The sequence below is a fragment of the Loxodonta africana genome, chromosome 14 (assembly GCF_030014295.1).
Source record: "Loxodonta africana isolate mLoxAfr1 chromosome 14, mLoxAfr1.hap2, whole genome shotgun sequence".
NCBI lineage: Eukaryota > Metazoa > Chordata > Mammalia > Proboscidea > Elephantidae > Loxodonta > Loxodonta africana.
This window is the reverse complement of record NC_087355.1, coordinates 70692000-70707957: the sequence shown is the minus strand read 5'-3', so window position 1 is coordinate 70707957 and position 15958 is coordinate 70692000. Positions and strand designations below refer to the sequence as shown.

At 44.3% G+C, this 15958-nt stretch overlaps 1 protein-coding gene across 4 annotated transcripts in view; it reads left to right on the top strand.

Moving 5' to 3' along the window:
• The first annotated feature begins 806 nt into the window (after positions 1-806).
• Positions 807-15958, top strand: part of SNTB1 (syntrophin beta 1) — a 255140-nt gene continuing 239988 nt past the window's right edge. For 2 of the 4 annotated variants that reach the window (XM_064268023.1, XM_023545677.2), the window contains exon 1: positions 807-1714. In XM_064268023.1, the coding sequence (XP_064124093.1) occupies positions 1141-1714 (574 nt within the window). In that variant the 5' untranslated portion in view covers positions 807-1140. The remainder of the gene's footprint in view (positions 1715-15958) is intronic. The other 2 variants (XM_064268022.1, XM_064268021.1) reach the window with 2 other exon arrangements.

Genomic DNA, 15958 nt, shown 5'->3' with positions numbered 1-15958 from the left:
TGCAACTGAGTTCTTAAACTGGGAGACTTCCTGTACTGGATCTTGGGAAGAAAGTGAAAGCTCCAGAAGGCATTTGGTGTGGCCCTGGGGGGAAAACACAGATCAGAAGCGCAGACCATTTAATGTGTTAGAGATGGACGAGCATTTCTCCTTGGAGTCTGGGGCAGGCAGTGACCTGCTGGAGCCCAGGCCAGCAGAGACTCCTCTCCAGAGGCCGGGTAAGAAAGATATCCCACATCTAAGGAGAGGAGGCGTAGGACGCTCGATTCTACTGACGTTTCACTCTGGGTTCTTGGAATAGCCTTCTCTCCTTACATTTTTTTCCTTACTCTCAGAGAGCCGAGGGCCTCGGTTTGCCTTCCTCCTGACTCCTTGAGGAGAGACGAGCCAGGTAAGAACTTAGCAGAGGAGGCAAGCCTCGGTTTGAGGAAGTCAGAGATAGGAGACCGGTTCAGGTACACTTGGGGGAAGGAAAAAAAAACAAAAAACAAAACTAGGGAACAATTCCACATTGGTGTGAAAGGGAAGCGGGATCAGGAGGATGGAGTGAAAGTGCTCAGGCAGGACATACAGATCCGGCAAAGCTGCGAGGTGGGGGCCTGAGGAGAAGGGAGAGTTGAGGACAGAGGGCTGGGACCGGGCAGAGAGAAGTGGGACTGGGAAGGCGCGCGGGAAGCGGTCCTCGCCGTCACGCGGTCCGAAGGGGAGGCGGACCGAGTCGGAGCCGGCGGGCGACCGCTGAGCTGCGGCGCTGGAACAGGTGAGCGGCTGCCTGGCAGTCCCCGCCCTTCCGCGAGCGCGCCTCCTCCTGCCACTCTCCCCGCGCGCGCTTCACTGTGCCGCGGCGCCCCTGGGTTTGGGGTTTTGCAATTGAGAGCCGTTTTTTTCCCCCCGTCTCTTTCTCGCCTTCTTCGTTTAGAGGCTCCACCCCGCCCAGGATCAGGCGAGGGGAGTGAGCCCGGCTCCAGCTGCCAACTCGCGGAGCGCGTCTCCGAGCTCCCGGAGCGGAGTCCCGCGTCCCGCCTCCTGACCGCGGGCGCGCCCTCTGCGCTCCCCCAGGCCCAGAGTCCAGCCCCCGCCCCACCCTTCCCCACTTTTCCCCGCTTTGCAATCACATGGCATTTTAAGAATGCCGGAAAGATGGCGGTAGCGGCGGCGGCGGCGGCGGCGGTGACGACCGGGCCGGCGGGCGCGGGAAGCGGCCGGGCGCAGCGGAGCGGACTGCTGGAAGTTTTGGTGCGGGATCGCTGGCACAAAGTTCTGGTGAACTTGAGTGAGGACGCCCTGGTTCTGAGCTGCGAGGAGGGCGCGGCGGCATACAACGGCCCCGGGACCGCCACCAATGGCTCGTTCTGCAGGGGCGCCGGGCCCCCGGGCGCGGGCGGCGCGCAACCCCCGGACTCGCCAGCGGGGGTCCGCACTGCCTTCACCGACCTGCCCGAGCAGGTGCCCGAGGCTATATCGAACCAGAAGCGCGGCGTGAAGGTGCTGAAGCAGGAGTTGGGCGGACTGGGCATCAGCATCAAGGGGGGCAAGGAGAATAAGATGCCCATCCTCATCAGCAAGATCTTCAAGGGGCTGGCGGCGGACCAGACCCAAGCTCTGTACGTGGGCGACGCCATCCTGTCGGTAAACGGAGCTGACCTGCGGGACGCCACCCACGACGAGGCGGTGCAGGCGCTGAAGCGCGCGGGCAAAGAGGTGTTGCTGGAAGGTAAGGGGTTAACACGGCGTGGGATGCGCCAGGCGCGCCCACACCCACCGGCACACTCACACCACCCACAGGCTCTCACATCCCGGGAGCATGGGGAGGACAGGTGGCCAGGAGTTTCGACAACTTTTACCCACCTGGGGGTAACTTCTCCAGCGCCTGGAGTGGTGACAGGCTTTGACCCAGTGGGTGTGTATGAAAAGGCAAGGCTAGCAGGGTGTGCTGAGCCCCGACTGCGTGTCACGCACGGGCTGAGTGCTTAGTGAACGCTGTCTCATTTTACCTGGGAATAATCCGAGTGTAGCGGAGAGGCTGGGAACTGGAACGGGAAGCGAAGGGTAGACTCAGACACATTCACCCATCCACGTAGCAAAGTGGGTCCAACTTTTCCGCTTTAACGAAAATTTCCCCCTTAGAAGCCTGGGTAACCCAACTGAAAGAGGTTGAATCATAAAGAGGCCAGAGAGAGGTGGCAACGTTAGAATGCTAAAATTCCAATCACCCTTCTCCCTGTCTCTCCTGCAAATTGGACACTGGGGTTATGCCTAGGGAGTTGTGCCAAGGGCTGAGGAATACGGCGCAGTTTTATGCACCAGTTCACTTGTCCTGCAGGGTGCCGGGCCGGTCAGTCTGGATTCCAGGTTGCTCTGGCTGGAGAAGTGGTTTTTTTTTCTGCCTGCATTTTCCCCGGCTTGTTTTGGAGTGGTGTGGAAACAACATTGCATTTCTAAATAGCTTCCCCGACTTGTTAGGCGCCTTAGAAACTTCTGTCATGAGATCAGAGGCTCCCAGTCCCCTAAGGATTGAATATGGATAGGATAGGAATAACAGTTTCATGTTTGTGGATATGTGGAAGAGAAGGGCAATAGGGTAGTAAACCCATAATTCATTTTCCTTCTCTTTGCAGATACATTGCTCATTTGGAATCTGGCTCTCTGCTCCTCAGCTCTTTGTACATACCTTCTCTGTCAGCACTAACCTTGTATTCTTTTAGTTCCTTACCCAGCCACCCCCTAATTTGAGATTGAGTTGTCTGGGGGTCTTTTATCTGTTCTGGGCCTCCCTTGAGCTTACGTGCTCACCAGCATGCGTGCTGAGTGAGTGAATAAATGAATGCCTAGCCACGGAAATAGAACATGTCAGCAGCGACTTTGTAAACTGGTGGTTGATTGAAGTCCTGAACCAAGGACATAAATCAATTTCCTGCTCACCTCGTGGCAGTGCTGGTGTGTGAAACTGAGAAAGTTAAAAGTAGGGAAACCAACTTTGCTACGAGTGACAGCCAGTGCAACTCCCTGGTACATGGTGGCCCACCTCCAGGCCTAGAATACAGAGCTTTTTTGTTTGCTTGTTTTTTTTTTCCTTATTTGTCTAGAGGATTTGTGTTGTCTTCATATTTAATTGCCACCCCAGATCCAGAAAGTGGAAGGCAGTTTGCTTTGGCTTGATGATTAACATAAGTAAGCAGAAAAAAAAGTTTTCTGGGCTCAACTATGTGTTGGTTTATGTGGCAAGGGGCAGGTGGGATGTGGGGCAAGGGTAGCCTGAACTATAAACTCCTGGGCATCTTCCAGCTTGTGCTACTGGCTATAAAATATCAGGGGGGACCAAAGCCAGGTCATTTTTATTTCAGTCACTGTCCTCTGTTATGTCCCTTCTCTTCTTCCTCTCCTTGCTTCTAATTGAATGAATAATGACTTAACAGAGAGATAAAAAATCTCTCTCCCCAGAAAGAGGAAGGAAAGGTCACTCTGTGCGTTTGAGAATAAACATAGGCAAGGGGATACAACAACAGTTATGTGACTTTCTCTGAGACAGCCACTGAAAAGTGAGTTTTGTGAAAACCTCTAACAGGATATTCTTAGGATACATGTTACAGGCATTCCCTTTCCAGGAAGACCTTTGAGCATCCTAGACATGAACCATCTTGGCTCAGTGTGGTATCTGCTCCACACTAGTTTCCAGAAATCGACTGCTCTTAAGAGAAGCAAGTGGAGGTTTTGCTCAAAACAGTGTCCCTTGTTGTGAGTTAAGTGTTGGCCCTACCTGCTGCGGGAAAGATCATATACCATCAAGTCACATGTCACAGATCCTCTCTTTTGTAGCTTGGCCTAGTGCAGGGGTTCTCAGCTGGAGGGACTTATCAGAACCACCCAAAGGGCTTTTGAAAGTCATGCACATCTTTGGTATGTTCTCAAACCCAGCGTTGATTCAAGAGTTTCTGCATAGGAGAGGCTTTGGGCGTGTAAGGTGAGAGGGCTAAGGAAGATGTTTTAAAGTTATAGTCGTATAGCGAACACACTTTTTTTTACTTAGATTGCTTTTTTGGAAAGATTAGTCCCCCAACAGCTGCAGATATGCGCCCCATGATGTGATGTGCGCCGCCTTGTGGAAAGTCACTGCCACTACTAGTGGAACACCCCATGAAGTGAAATCCAGGACAGAAGAGTTAACACGCCTTCGTTGTAGTGGCAGATTCTGCCACAGAATTAATCTTATCTGAGCCTCAGTGTCTTCATCTGCAAAATGGGAATAAGGAAACCTGCTGGACCTGCTTACTTTACAGGGCTGCTATATGGGAGAGTATTCTGAGAAGAACACACATGTATCAAATTCTTGCTGTGATTAGTTATTTTTACAATTCAAATGAAACGAAGATTGCATTACCCTTTCTAAGGGATAACCTTTTCCTCTTCCTTTATTAGAGTTTATATTTAATTCAGCCCTATTTTTGTGTGGTATTTTAAAACCAATACTAGGAGACCATTCCTCTGGGAGCCACAGGAGTTATTAAATAGAATCTGGGGAAAGGGAATCATAACAATAGCTAACATTTCTTGAGTGCTTAATATGTCCAGGCTTTAGTTGCAGTTGTTCATGTTACATGAGGCCAGTAATATTATTGTTGTTAATTCTTCTGAGGAGAAAACTAAAGTTTCCTCATATACCAATTCAATAATTTTGGCATGTGTGATTCCATGACATTGATTACATTGTTCAAGTTATGCAATCATTCTTACCCTTCTTTTCTGAATCATTGCTCCCTCAATAACATAAACTCACTGCCTCGTAAGGTTCCTATCTAATGTTTTGAGTTGTTGTTGTCAATTTGGTCCCATATAGTTCTTAAAAGAGCATAATGCTCAAGGCAGACATTTTTAACTAGGAAGTTAAGCTGTGGTTTGGTTTTAAGAAGACTTCAGGGGATATTTTTGGTCTAAGGTTTAAAGATTATCTCAGGGCAATAGTTTTGGGGTTCATTCAGCCTCAGTGGCTCCAGGAAGTCTGGATTCGATGAGAATTTGGAATTTTATTCTGCATTTTCCCCCTTTTGATCAGGATTCTTCTATAGAATCTTTAATCAAAATGTTCAGTAATGGTAGCTGGGCACCATCCAACACCCACTTTTAGTAATGAATATCTCGTTACACCCCTTATTATCGTGAGACAAATTTTATAAATAATAGAACCTAATGCTGCAATGATTAAAAGTTGTGGGTGCTAACCAAAAGGTCAGCGGTTTGAATCCACCAGCCACTCCTTGGAAACACTATGGGGCATTTCTACTCTGTCCTATAGGGTCGCTATGAATCAGAATCAATGGCAGCAGGTTTTTAGGTTTTAATGCTAATTTAAGTTTAAAAATCAACATAATAATGCCCTAACAGTAATATAAAGGGAAAATAAAGTAAATTATACCTTTTTTAAAAGTGTTTCAGTCAATAAATGCACGAGCACAACTGTACCACAGGTCATAGTGTAGGAGTCAGAAGCTAGTCCCCGTCTGTAAATTCACCATCAATGCACAGCTACAGATGGAAGTGGATGGGGTATCATTTGGGATCTGGAAAAGTCTTGCCCTGTGAACGACCACCCGAGGGACTGCAGAATGCCTAGGATCCCTGGCTCCCATCACTAAATGCTGGTAGTGTGCCACCCTATCCGACCCCCCATTACTTGAACTCTAAAATGCCCCGTGCATTTCTGAACTGCCACTGGGGGCTGGAATTTGAACCTCCACTCTCTTGAGAACGAGTGTTTTATAAGAAATGCAAATTCTACCTAATGGCTTTATAAAGCCTAACCTTTCACAAACGTTTTACACATGTAATCATAGCTAACGCTTATATAATAGTGCTTTGTGCCAGAGCCTGTTCTAAGTGCTTTACACTGATTAACTCATCGAATCCTCACGATAATCCAATACTATCAGCATCCCTATTTTATAGACGAGAAACTGAGGCACAGAGGTTTTAAGTCATTTGCCAAAGACATAACAGTGATTAAGTGCTGAGGCTGAGATTCAAGCACAGGCCATATAGCTTTTGAGCCTCATCAACAGCCCTATGATAGAAGCAGATTAAGGATGATGTTGTTGTGTGTCGTCAAGTCGATTCCCACTCATAGCTTCCTGATAGGACAGAGTAGAACTGCCCCATAGGATTTTCTAGGCTGTAATCTTTACAGGAGCAGAACACCAGGTCTGGCAGCTGAGTGCTTAACTCTTGCACCACCAGGGCTCCTTAGATTAAGGATGCTTATCCCCAATTTGTTGATCAGGAAGGTGAAGCTCCAAGAAGTGGAATGCTTTGTCTTCATTAGGTCTGCTTTCTTGTCAGGTGTATTCATATTCATTTTCTGTTGCTGCTATAATGAATTACCACAAACTAGTACCTTAAAACAACACAGATTTGTTATCTTAGAGTTCTTTAGATCAGAAGTCTGCCTCGGATCTTACTGATTAAAATGAGGGTCTCACCAGGACTGCATTACCTTTTGGAGGCCCCAGGGGTGAATCTGTTTCCTGACCTTTTCCAGCTTCTAGAGATTGCCCACATGCCTTGGCGCATGGCCCCTTCCATCTGGAAAGCCAGCAGTGGCAGGTTATGTCCTTCTCACATCCTATTACTCCTACCTCTCTTCTGTCTCCTTCTTCGGCTTTTAAGAACCTTTGTAATTACATTGGGCCCACTCCGATAATCCAGGATAGTCTCCTTATTTTAAGGTCAGGTGATTAGCAACCCAGAAAAGAGCTTAGACATCAGCTGTAGCTCAGTGTGGCTAAGAGGGCGGAATGTAACCTTTGGACCTTGCTTAGAGGGAAGTGTGGGGAAAGACTAGGAAATTGAGCAGGGACTGAGGCATGTAGGCCTTGTTACAGAGCTGGGTTTCATTCTGAAGGTAAAGTGTTTTAAGCAGGGGAATGTCATACCCACTTTTGCATTTCAAGAAGGTAACTCTGTAGAGTCATGCCTCTAGCATGAGATTGGCAAGGTTCTAGTGAAATGCCCAGTGGCTCTGGGGATCAGCCACTCTACCATGAATATACTCAGGCATATAGTCCAGGTTTAGGTTTGTACAGTGGCTTCACCCACATTATGATATTGTCATCCGGTTGACCCTCTGTGGCTGCTCAGACTGGGGTCATGATTACCCTTTTGTACAGAGAAGGAAACTGAAGTGTCAGAGATTAGGTGATGTGCCTGAGGTCACCTTTTAAATGGTGGAGCTGGAGCTGGAATTGGATTATCTTACACAGCATCCAGTGCTTGTCACAGACCGAGACATTATGCAGTGGACAAAAGGGAGTGGAAGAAGTATAAGGTTCGGCCTCTGATTTCAGGGAGCATACAGTATTTGAGGAGGTAGGGTATTTGAGGCTGGTGGTGAAGCACTCAAGATTAGTGATATGTATTAGTGTGGTTTTTACTCCAGTATGTAACACAATACCTGGTAGACAGTAGGCTCTTCACATGTGATAGAAAGGAAAAAAGGAAGGAAAGAGGGAAGGAGGGAGAAGGAAAAGGAAAGGAGGGGGAGGGAAGGGAACAGAAGAGAGAAAAAGAAGGAATTTGGGGATTTAGTTGCTCTTTTTATGACTCCTGTCATCCACCACTCATGCTACTGAACTGTGATAATAAACATTAAACATAAGGAGCTCTGGTGGTGTGAAGGTTAAGTGCTTAGCTGCTAACTGAAAGGCTGGTGGTTGGAACCCACCCTGTGGCTCCGGGACAAAGACATGGCGATCTGCTTCTGTAAAATCCACCACCTAGAAAACTCTATGGGGCAGTTCTACTCTGTCACATGGGATCGCTATGAATCAAAAATCGACTCAGCAACACCTAACAACAACCATAGAAAGCTCACCTTGCTATATAGAGAAAAAAAAAGAGGAATGGAAAAATCGACTCTGTAGGTCTAAAAAGCACATACTTAACATAGACCAGTCTCGAAAGACAGTAAAAGAGGAGCCAGACATGGTTTTAAAAGTTATAGGAAAATGTAATTACCCATTTAACGTTGTATTTATCACCACCTTTCTTTTGCTCCGTGTGGCTCAGGGACCTACAAGTCTGAATATGCAAGAACCCTTTCTACGTGAGGAGATGAAAACTATCTGCTTAGATATTTTAATTGTTTCTTTTTTAAGCTTATGCATCATTCTGAGAATCCAGACAGAATTCCTGAAGTGGCGCTGATCTGAACGGTCCTTCAGTCCCTTATTTCTTCTGTGGTGGGGTAATGGTTTTCATGTTCAGCAGTGAGTTTTAGTAGTCCCCCCGTGGAGTGTGTATTAAAAATAACACACTGCACGCAGCTCCATGTTTGCGAAAGGCATGTAACCGAAGCTACCAGTGGTCTGTTCGGTGAAGGAAAATTAGGCTCCGACAGCTAGTGGCCTGCTAAGAGTTCTATTTCAAATGATGCATTTCAAAGCAGTTAATGCTAAAGAAAAGCCAGATTTGCCCCTGCGTTTATACCAAGTGTTTTATGTACCAAACCTCATTACCCACTTCACTGGCCTTGATCTATAATAATGCTTGCCTTTGGCTCTGGCCTGCAGAGTGAGACTTAAAAGAAAATATATAATATGCACCACAAAATAGAAATCCTAACAGACCCATGCAAATGAGCCCCATACCCAAATTGGAGTAGACAAGATGGAAAAGTTCACAATGAACAGTCAGTGATCATAATGGAAATTAAAATGATGAACCATGGCCACAATAGATGGACCCTGATTGAATGGGAGAAAATGTGGAACAGAGCCTCTAGTTCGTAAAAATAAAAGAAGAACCAGACTTACTGGGCTGATTGAGACTGGAGGACTCCCCAAGACTCTTGCTCTGAGATATTCTTCAGAGCTTGAACAGAAACTAACCCCTGAGTTTACCTTGTAGCTAATTAACAAATGGGTTCAAAAGATAATGACGGTCACCCAGAAGTACTGTGCCCCTTAAAAAAAAAAAATCACATGTATAAAACCAAATGGTTAACAGTACTTTAAAACAAAGATGAGAATGTAAGGGGGCAGGGAAACTAGACTAATGGAAACAGAACAACCAGAACGGGAATAGAGAATGTTCACGCACTGCGGAGAATGTAACCAGTGTCGCTGAACAACTTGTGTAGAAATTGTTGAATGGGAACCTAAACTGCTGTATAAACCTTCACCGAAAGCATAATAAAATATTCTTTAAAAAAAAAAAACAGATAAGCCATACTTCAGCCCAGTGAGACAGAGTTGACTTGACAGCTGCTAACAGCAACAACCAATTTTTAAATTACTATACTTCGCTGTGGTTGGAAGCATCTTAGTGTGTTGAGGAGTGTGGGAAAATCTACCTAAAATGTGATTAGTTGCTGAGTATTATGGCAGTTGACATAACCAGTTTATTTCCATTGCTGTTCAAATTGCCACTGTTCCTTCCACAGTCAAGTTTTTTTTTTTTTTTTCTTTTTCTCAAAGCACTATACTGTAGTGGTTTAGAGAGTGGGCCATAGATTTACTCCATCTGGGCTTAAATCCTTATTCCACCTCTGTGTAATCTTGGGTAAATTACTTAACTTCAAGCCTCAATTTCGTAATCAGTAAAGTAAGTCAACTCTTCATTGGTTTATTGTGAGGTTAAAAGCACTTAAGTATGTAAAGCAGCTTGCTCATTGCCTGATACTTAGAAAGCACTAAATAGTTACTAACTATAAGCGTCACAAGGAGCCTTGGTGGTGTAATGGTTAAGCCCTTGGCTGCTAATGGAAAGGTTGGTCACTTGAACTTACCAGCCACTCCACAGGAGAAAGATGTGGCAGTCGGCTTCCATAAAGATTTTCAGCATCGGAAAACCTATGCAGCAGTTCTGCTCCGTCTACTCGACGGCAGAGGGTTTGGTTTGGTTTGGATATGTGTCACATTCTATGCTGAGCTACGTATAGGTTTCAAATAGAGGGTTCTATCATATAAGTTTTAAAAAAAAGGCAAAATCATATAAGTTTTATGAAGTCTTTTGGGGGCACCAAGCTACGGTTTGAAGTCCGTAGGTGGTGCACGTGGTTAATATGCTCAGCTACTAACATAAAGGTCGAAGGTTGTAGTCCACCCTGAGGCACGCCTTGGAGGAAAGGCCTGGCTCTCTACTCCTGAAAAATTAGCCATTGAAAACCGTATGGAGCACAGTTCTGCACTGACACGTGGGGTTGCTGGGAGTTGGAGTCGACTCAGTGGCAACTGGCCTGGAAGGAACAATCTGGAATTTGCCATGTTGAGAAATTGCGTGGTCAGACCAATACTCAGGGGAGTTCATTTGCTTTGTATGGGGGAGGGTGTATTTTGTTGATGATTTTTAGCAGCATCGGATGTTTTTCATCAACGAGACCACGGTGTGGACTGCTGTGGATTGTGATGGGTAAATGAAATATGTCTTCAAACGCTAATCATGCAGGAACATGCAGAAAATTGTTTTGCAAAGAGCAAGTTGACAAGTGAGGATTTCACCTACACAGCAAAATTCAAAATGCTTTGAAAAATTTTCAAGTAATTCTAGGAATGTGGAGATCTTATTTGCCAAAAGCAACTAAAATGTCTCCTTTATGAAAAATGTAATGCATTTATGTAGCTGTTACTAAATCCACAAGACTTTAGCTTTTTACTCTATTATATTGTTCTGTATTTCACGCAGTCCAGAAACCATCCAGTGGAAGATACATCATTGTTTTATTTATCCTTAAGGTATTAAAGAAATGTCTAAGATGGCGAGTCTAACAGGATGCTTGCTTAACGTTGGGGCACCTTCCATGCCGGGATAAGTGGAAAATAAACTCATCAAGCAGAAAGGGACCAACAAAGAAACTCCAAAGTCTCAAACGTTGGTATCGGTAGAAGGAGGGAAAAATATCTCCCTTGAGATTTTAAGTCAAAAGACAATGCTAATCAATAGTTAGGTCTGGATTTATGGTATCAGGGTGATTAAAACAAAATGCTCAAGCAGATAATTTAAAGCACTCTCAGGCTGTCAGGCTGTCTCAGGTGACTGACAAGGTGTGGTAAACCCTCTGGGGAAGAACTTGATTTCCGTCCAGACCTCCAGTTACTTTAAGTCGCCGGCATTTTTAGGGCAGGTTCCTAAATTTGGAGATGATAAAATATAAAAGAAAACAGGCAATTTGGATTGATTAATTGTACTGTATAATACTTACATAATTATTAAAATAATTCATCTCAATGTTTGTAAGGCGGGATCTTGTTAGTAGATTAAAGCAAAAATCTGTAGAGGAGTGAGGTGGAATTTCTGTTCTTCTAAACTAAACCCACTGCCGTCGAGTCGATTCCGACTCATAGCGACCCTATAGGACAGAGTAGAACTGCCCCATAGAGTTTCCAAGGAGCACCTGGCGGATTTGAACTGCTGACCTCCTGGTTAGCAGCCATAGCATTAACCACTACGTCACCAGGGTTTCCTCTTCTAAACTAAAAAAAAAACTGGAACAGTCTAAAAGGGAGACAGATTACATTTACATAAATAGATTACATTTATGTAAATTATAAGTAAATGATATAATAATAAGAAATGATACAGGAATAAATCCTGTAAGAGAGTTTGTGGAATGACCAGAGAAATAGTTACTAAGGATATCTGAAGCTGAGAGGAATGCTTCGCAGAGAGGTGACGTGTAGGATTATAGACAGTGAAATTTAAAACGTTGGCAATTTCTTGGCTATTTGGGGCCCAAATACTTTTATCTGCAACATCCTTTCATCTGCAGTGAAAAGCAAAGTCAATGACTTCATCTTTGCTTGCAGTATGTATGTTTTCCACTGTTCTCTACTTGGTTTTTAGATTTTTTTTTCTAAATCACAAGGCTTATAGCATTCCTTTGCCCATCCTTCTCCACAGCCCCTCACGATGCCCAGAAGAAACCACTTCCAACTATTTTGGTGGTGGTTGTTCTAATAGTCTACGTAATGCGCTTATACTGCTACATCTTGTTAAATCAATTTTAGGCATTGTTGATTGAAAAAGGGAGCCCTGCTGGTACAACAGTTAAATGTTCGGCTGCTAACCGAAAGTTTGGCAGTTTGAACCCTCCTATAGCTCTGGAAACCCTCCTATAGCACTGGCAAGCCTGGTGGCGTAGTGGTTAAGTGCTACGGCTGCTGAATCAAAGGGTCAGCAGTTTGAATCCACCAGGCACTCCTTGGAAGCTCTATGGGGCAATTGTACTCTGTCCTATAGGGTCGCTATGAGTCGGAATTGACTTAACGGCACTGGTTTTCTTTTTTTTTTATAGCTCTGCAGGAGAAAGACCTGGCAGTCTTGCTTCTGTAAAGATTACAGCCAAGAAAACCCTGTGCTCTGTCACATGGGGTCAGTATGAATCAATATTGACTCTACAGCACCCAGCAACATTGACGACATGCTTTTAAAATTATGACCATTGTTCTCTTCCCAGCCAAATAATATCCTATGATTAGGTTTCCTGGAGTTACTGCTACTTTTTTTTTTTTTTTTCGCACATTTGCATAGTTTTCCTATACCTATATCAACAGTTTCTTTTCCCCTCCCAAATGTAACATTAAATTTATCAAATTCCTAGCAATAATTTTTTTTCAAATGCTCATAATATCAAATAGTGAACCCATTCATGTCTTTTTTTTTTTTTTTTTGGAGCCCTGGCACTCTTGCCTTGATGCATGGCAGTCTCCCTTGGGCTTTCCTTGACCATTCCTGGATCCACTGTTACCTTCAATCTTGGTTTACTCCCTGGTTTTGCTGGAGCACATTCTCCAGTAGCTTCCTGAGAAAGAATGCTTGAGAGGTAAATGCCTGAAAATATTGTTAATCTATCCCCTCACTGGATTGATAATTGGAGTGTGATATTCTAAACTCAGTATTGTTTTTCTTCAGCAGTCTCCAGAGTTGCTGGTGAGAAGTCTTCATGCCATTCCCATTCCCTTTCTGTTATATGTGGCCTGTTTCTTCTTTCTGGAAACTTTTAATAACTCCTTTTTACCAATTAATAGTCTCAGTTGTATACAGTGATTTGCCTTGGTGTGAGTCTTTTGCTAATCAATTTGCGGAGGATTTGATGGGCACTAATAGGCAAGAGGAAACCCTGGTGGTGTAGTGGTTAAGTGCTAAGCGGCTGCTAACCAAAGGGTCGGCAGTTCAAATCTGCCAGGCGCTCCTTGGAAACTCTATGGGGCAGTTATACTCTGTCCTATAGGGTCACTATGAGTCTGAATCGACTCGACGGCACTGGGTTTGGTTTTTGGTTTTTAATAGGCAAGAGCCATAGTTCCCATACTGTGCACCTAGGCACCCTGGAATGCTATGAAGTTCTTTTTATTATTATTGTTATTATTATTAATTTTCCAAGGAAAACATAGCAACATCTCTCAGACACCAGACAAATGCCAGTAACAATGTTAGCTTGCCATGTTCTCCTCAATGATGTCATATCTTTGCAAAACTGGGTTTTGTGATTTTAATAACCACTGTGATTAAAAAAAACAAAATACTACTTGAAAATTAGTGTGAAAGAGGGAATGAGAGTGTCAGTATCCGGTACGATTCCAAGGTTTAAGAAGTTGTCTAGTGCCCAACAGGCACTAAATTTTTAAGCCACAAATACTTATTACACTCTTTATATCTAATACTTAATAAATGAAACTGTTAAGTCTTGCTTTGAGTCGGGAAAAAATAACTTAGACACTCTAAGGATGTCATTTACTGAGAAGGTTTGTGATCTCTGCTCTGAAGACTTATACTTTAGTTCTAGAACATGTTCCTGTATTATTTCTTTGACAACTCTTTCCCTCCATTTTCTTTGCTCTCTGTCTGTAAAAATTCTTCTAGCTGGATGTTGGATCCCCTGTTTGGACACACTAATAAACTCTCTTATTTTTCCTCCAATTCTTTTCTTTTAATTGTTACTATTTTTTTAATGGAGAACTGCTAGATTTTTACCTACAATTCTTGTATTGATATATTTTTTTTTTTTTTTTTTACATTTTAGCTGTCTTGTCTCTTAAGTTCCAAGAGTATTTCCTTATTCTCTGATGGCTCATTTTTTCTAGCATCCTCTTGTTTTGTGGATGCAATATCTTTACTGTCTCTCTGAGCATAGTAACAATAGTTTTCTGAAGTTTTTTTTTTTAACCAGTATTGACTCAGGTATCTCCAAGTCCCTTTCTTTCCACTTCATTTTTGAGTGTGTTATGCATATCTGATAATTTCATCTGTTTTGAGATTTGTTCCAAGGTTATGTTCCCCCTGAGGTAGTGCCTGAGGATCTAAGTGCAAAGAAGCTTATTTAGGAGGTAATCCCAGGAAACACTGGTAGTGGAGTGGGGAGGCGAAACAGTTGCAGAATGAACCAATATGGTGCAGCAGTTAAGCATTCAGCTGCTAACTGGAAGGTTGGTGGTTTGAACCCACCCAGTAGCTCCTGGTGATCTGCTTCCATACAGATTATTGCCTTAATTATCTAGTGCTGCTATAACAGAAATACCACAAGTGGATGGTTTTAACAAAGAGAAATTTATTCTCTCACAGTCTAGGAGGCTTGAAATCCAAATTCAGGGTGCCAGCTCCAGGGGAAGGCTTTCTCCCACTGTTAGCTCTGGAGGAAGGTCCTTGGCATCAATCTTACCCAGTCAAGGAGCTTCTCAGCACAGGGTCCCTGGTTCCAGAGGATGCGCTATTCTCCTGGCTCTTGTTCCTTGGTGGTATGAGGCCCCCATGTCTCTCTGCTTGCTTTTTTCTTTTGTATCTCAAAAGAGATTGATTTAAGATACAACCTAATCTTGTAGATTGAATCCTGACTCATTATCATAACTACCTCTAATCCTGCCTCATTAACAACATCGAGGTAGGATTTACAACACAAAGAAAAATCACATCAGATGATAAAATGGTGGACTGTCACTCAGTACTGGGAATCATGGCCTAGCCAAGTTGACAGATATTTTTGGGGGGCACAATCAAATGCTTAACAGTTACCCAAACCAAAACCCTATAGGAGAGAGTAGAACTGCCCTATAGGGTTTCCAGGGCTGTAAATGTTTACAGAAGCAGACTGCTGTATCTTTCTTCCTCAGAGGGCTGGTGGATTTGATCCACTGACCTTTGGGTTGGCAGCTAAGCACTTAACCACTGTGCCACCAGGACTCCTCTGTAAAAATTACAGCCTAGAAAACTGTATGGGGCAGTTCTCCTCCATCGTCTAGAGTCTCTATGAATTGGAATCCAGTTGACAACAACTAACAACAGCATGAGAAACTCAGCCTCTCTGGAGTTCAGCATACCTTAGCTGAGGTAAGGGAGCCAGGTAAATTGATTCACCAACTCTCTGTCCTCATTTCGTTAAGAACTGCTTCTGGGGGAATCAACTCTCCGGTACTTCTCACTGGCCCTTTGTGTGCTGTTGTTCTTAGCTGCCGTTGAGTCTGCTGTCTCATGGCGACCTTACACATGAGCGAACAAAACGTTGCCTGGTCCTGTGGCATCCTCATCATCACCAGCGTGTTCTAGTCCATCGTCACAGCTGCAGCTATTGTGTCGTTCTGTCTCACTGAGGGTCTCTCTTGCCCTTGTAGGCCCTTGACTTCACCAAACACTATGTCCTCTCTAGTGATAGGTCTCTCCTGATGACATGTCCAAAGCAAGTAAGTTGGGCAGTGTTCTGTGGTTTTCATTGGCTGATTTTTGAAAGTACTTCACCAGGCCTTTCTGACTAGTCTGTGTTAGTCTGGAAGTTCCGCTGAAACCTGTCCAACGTGGTTGACCCTGCTGGTATTTGAAATAGTGATGGCCTAGCTTCCAGCATCATAGCAACAAGCAAGCCACCACAGTACGACAGGTGATGGAAACTGACAGATGGGCGATGAGATCCTCTGTGTACTCCCTGCCCCAAAGACGCCCTCAGGCAGAGAACTCCAGGTATTCAGTGTACTCAGCCTTCACC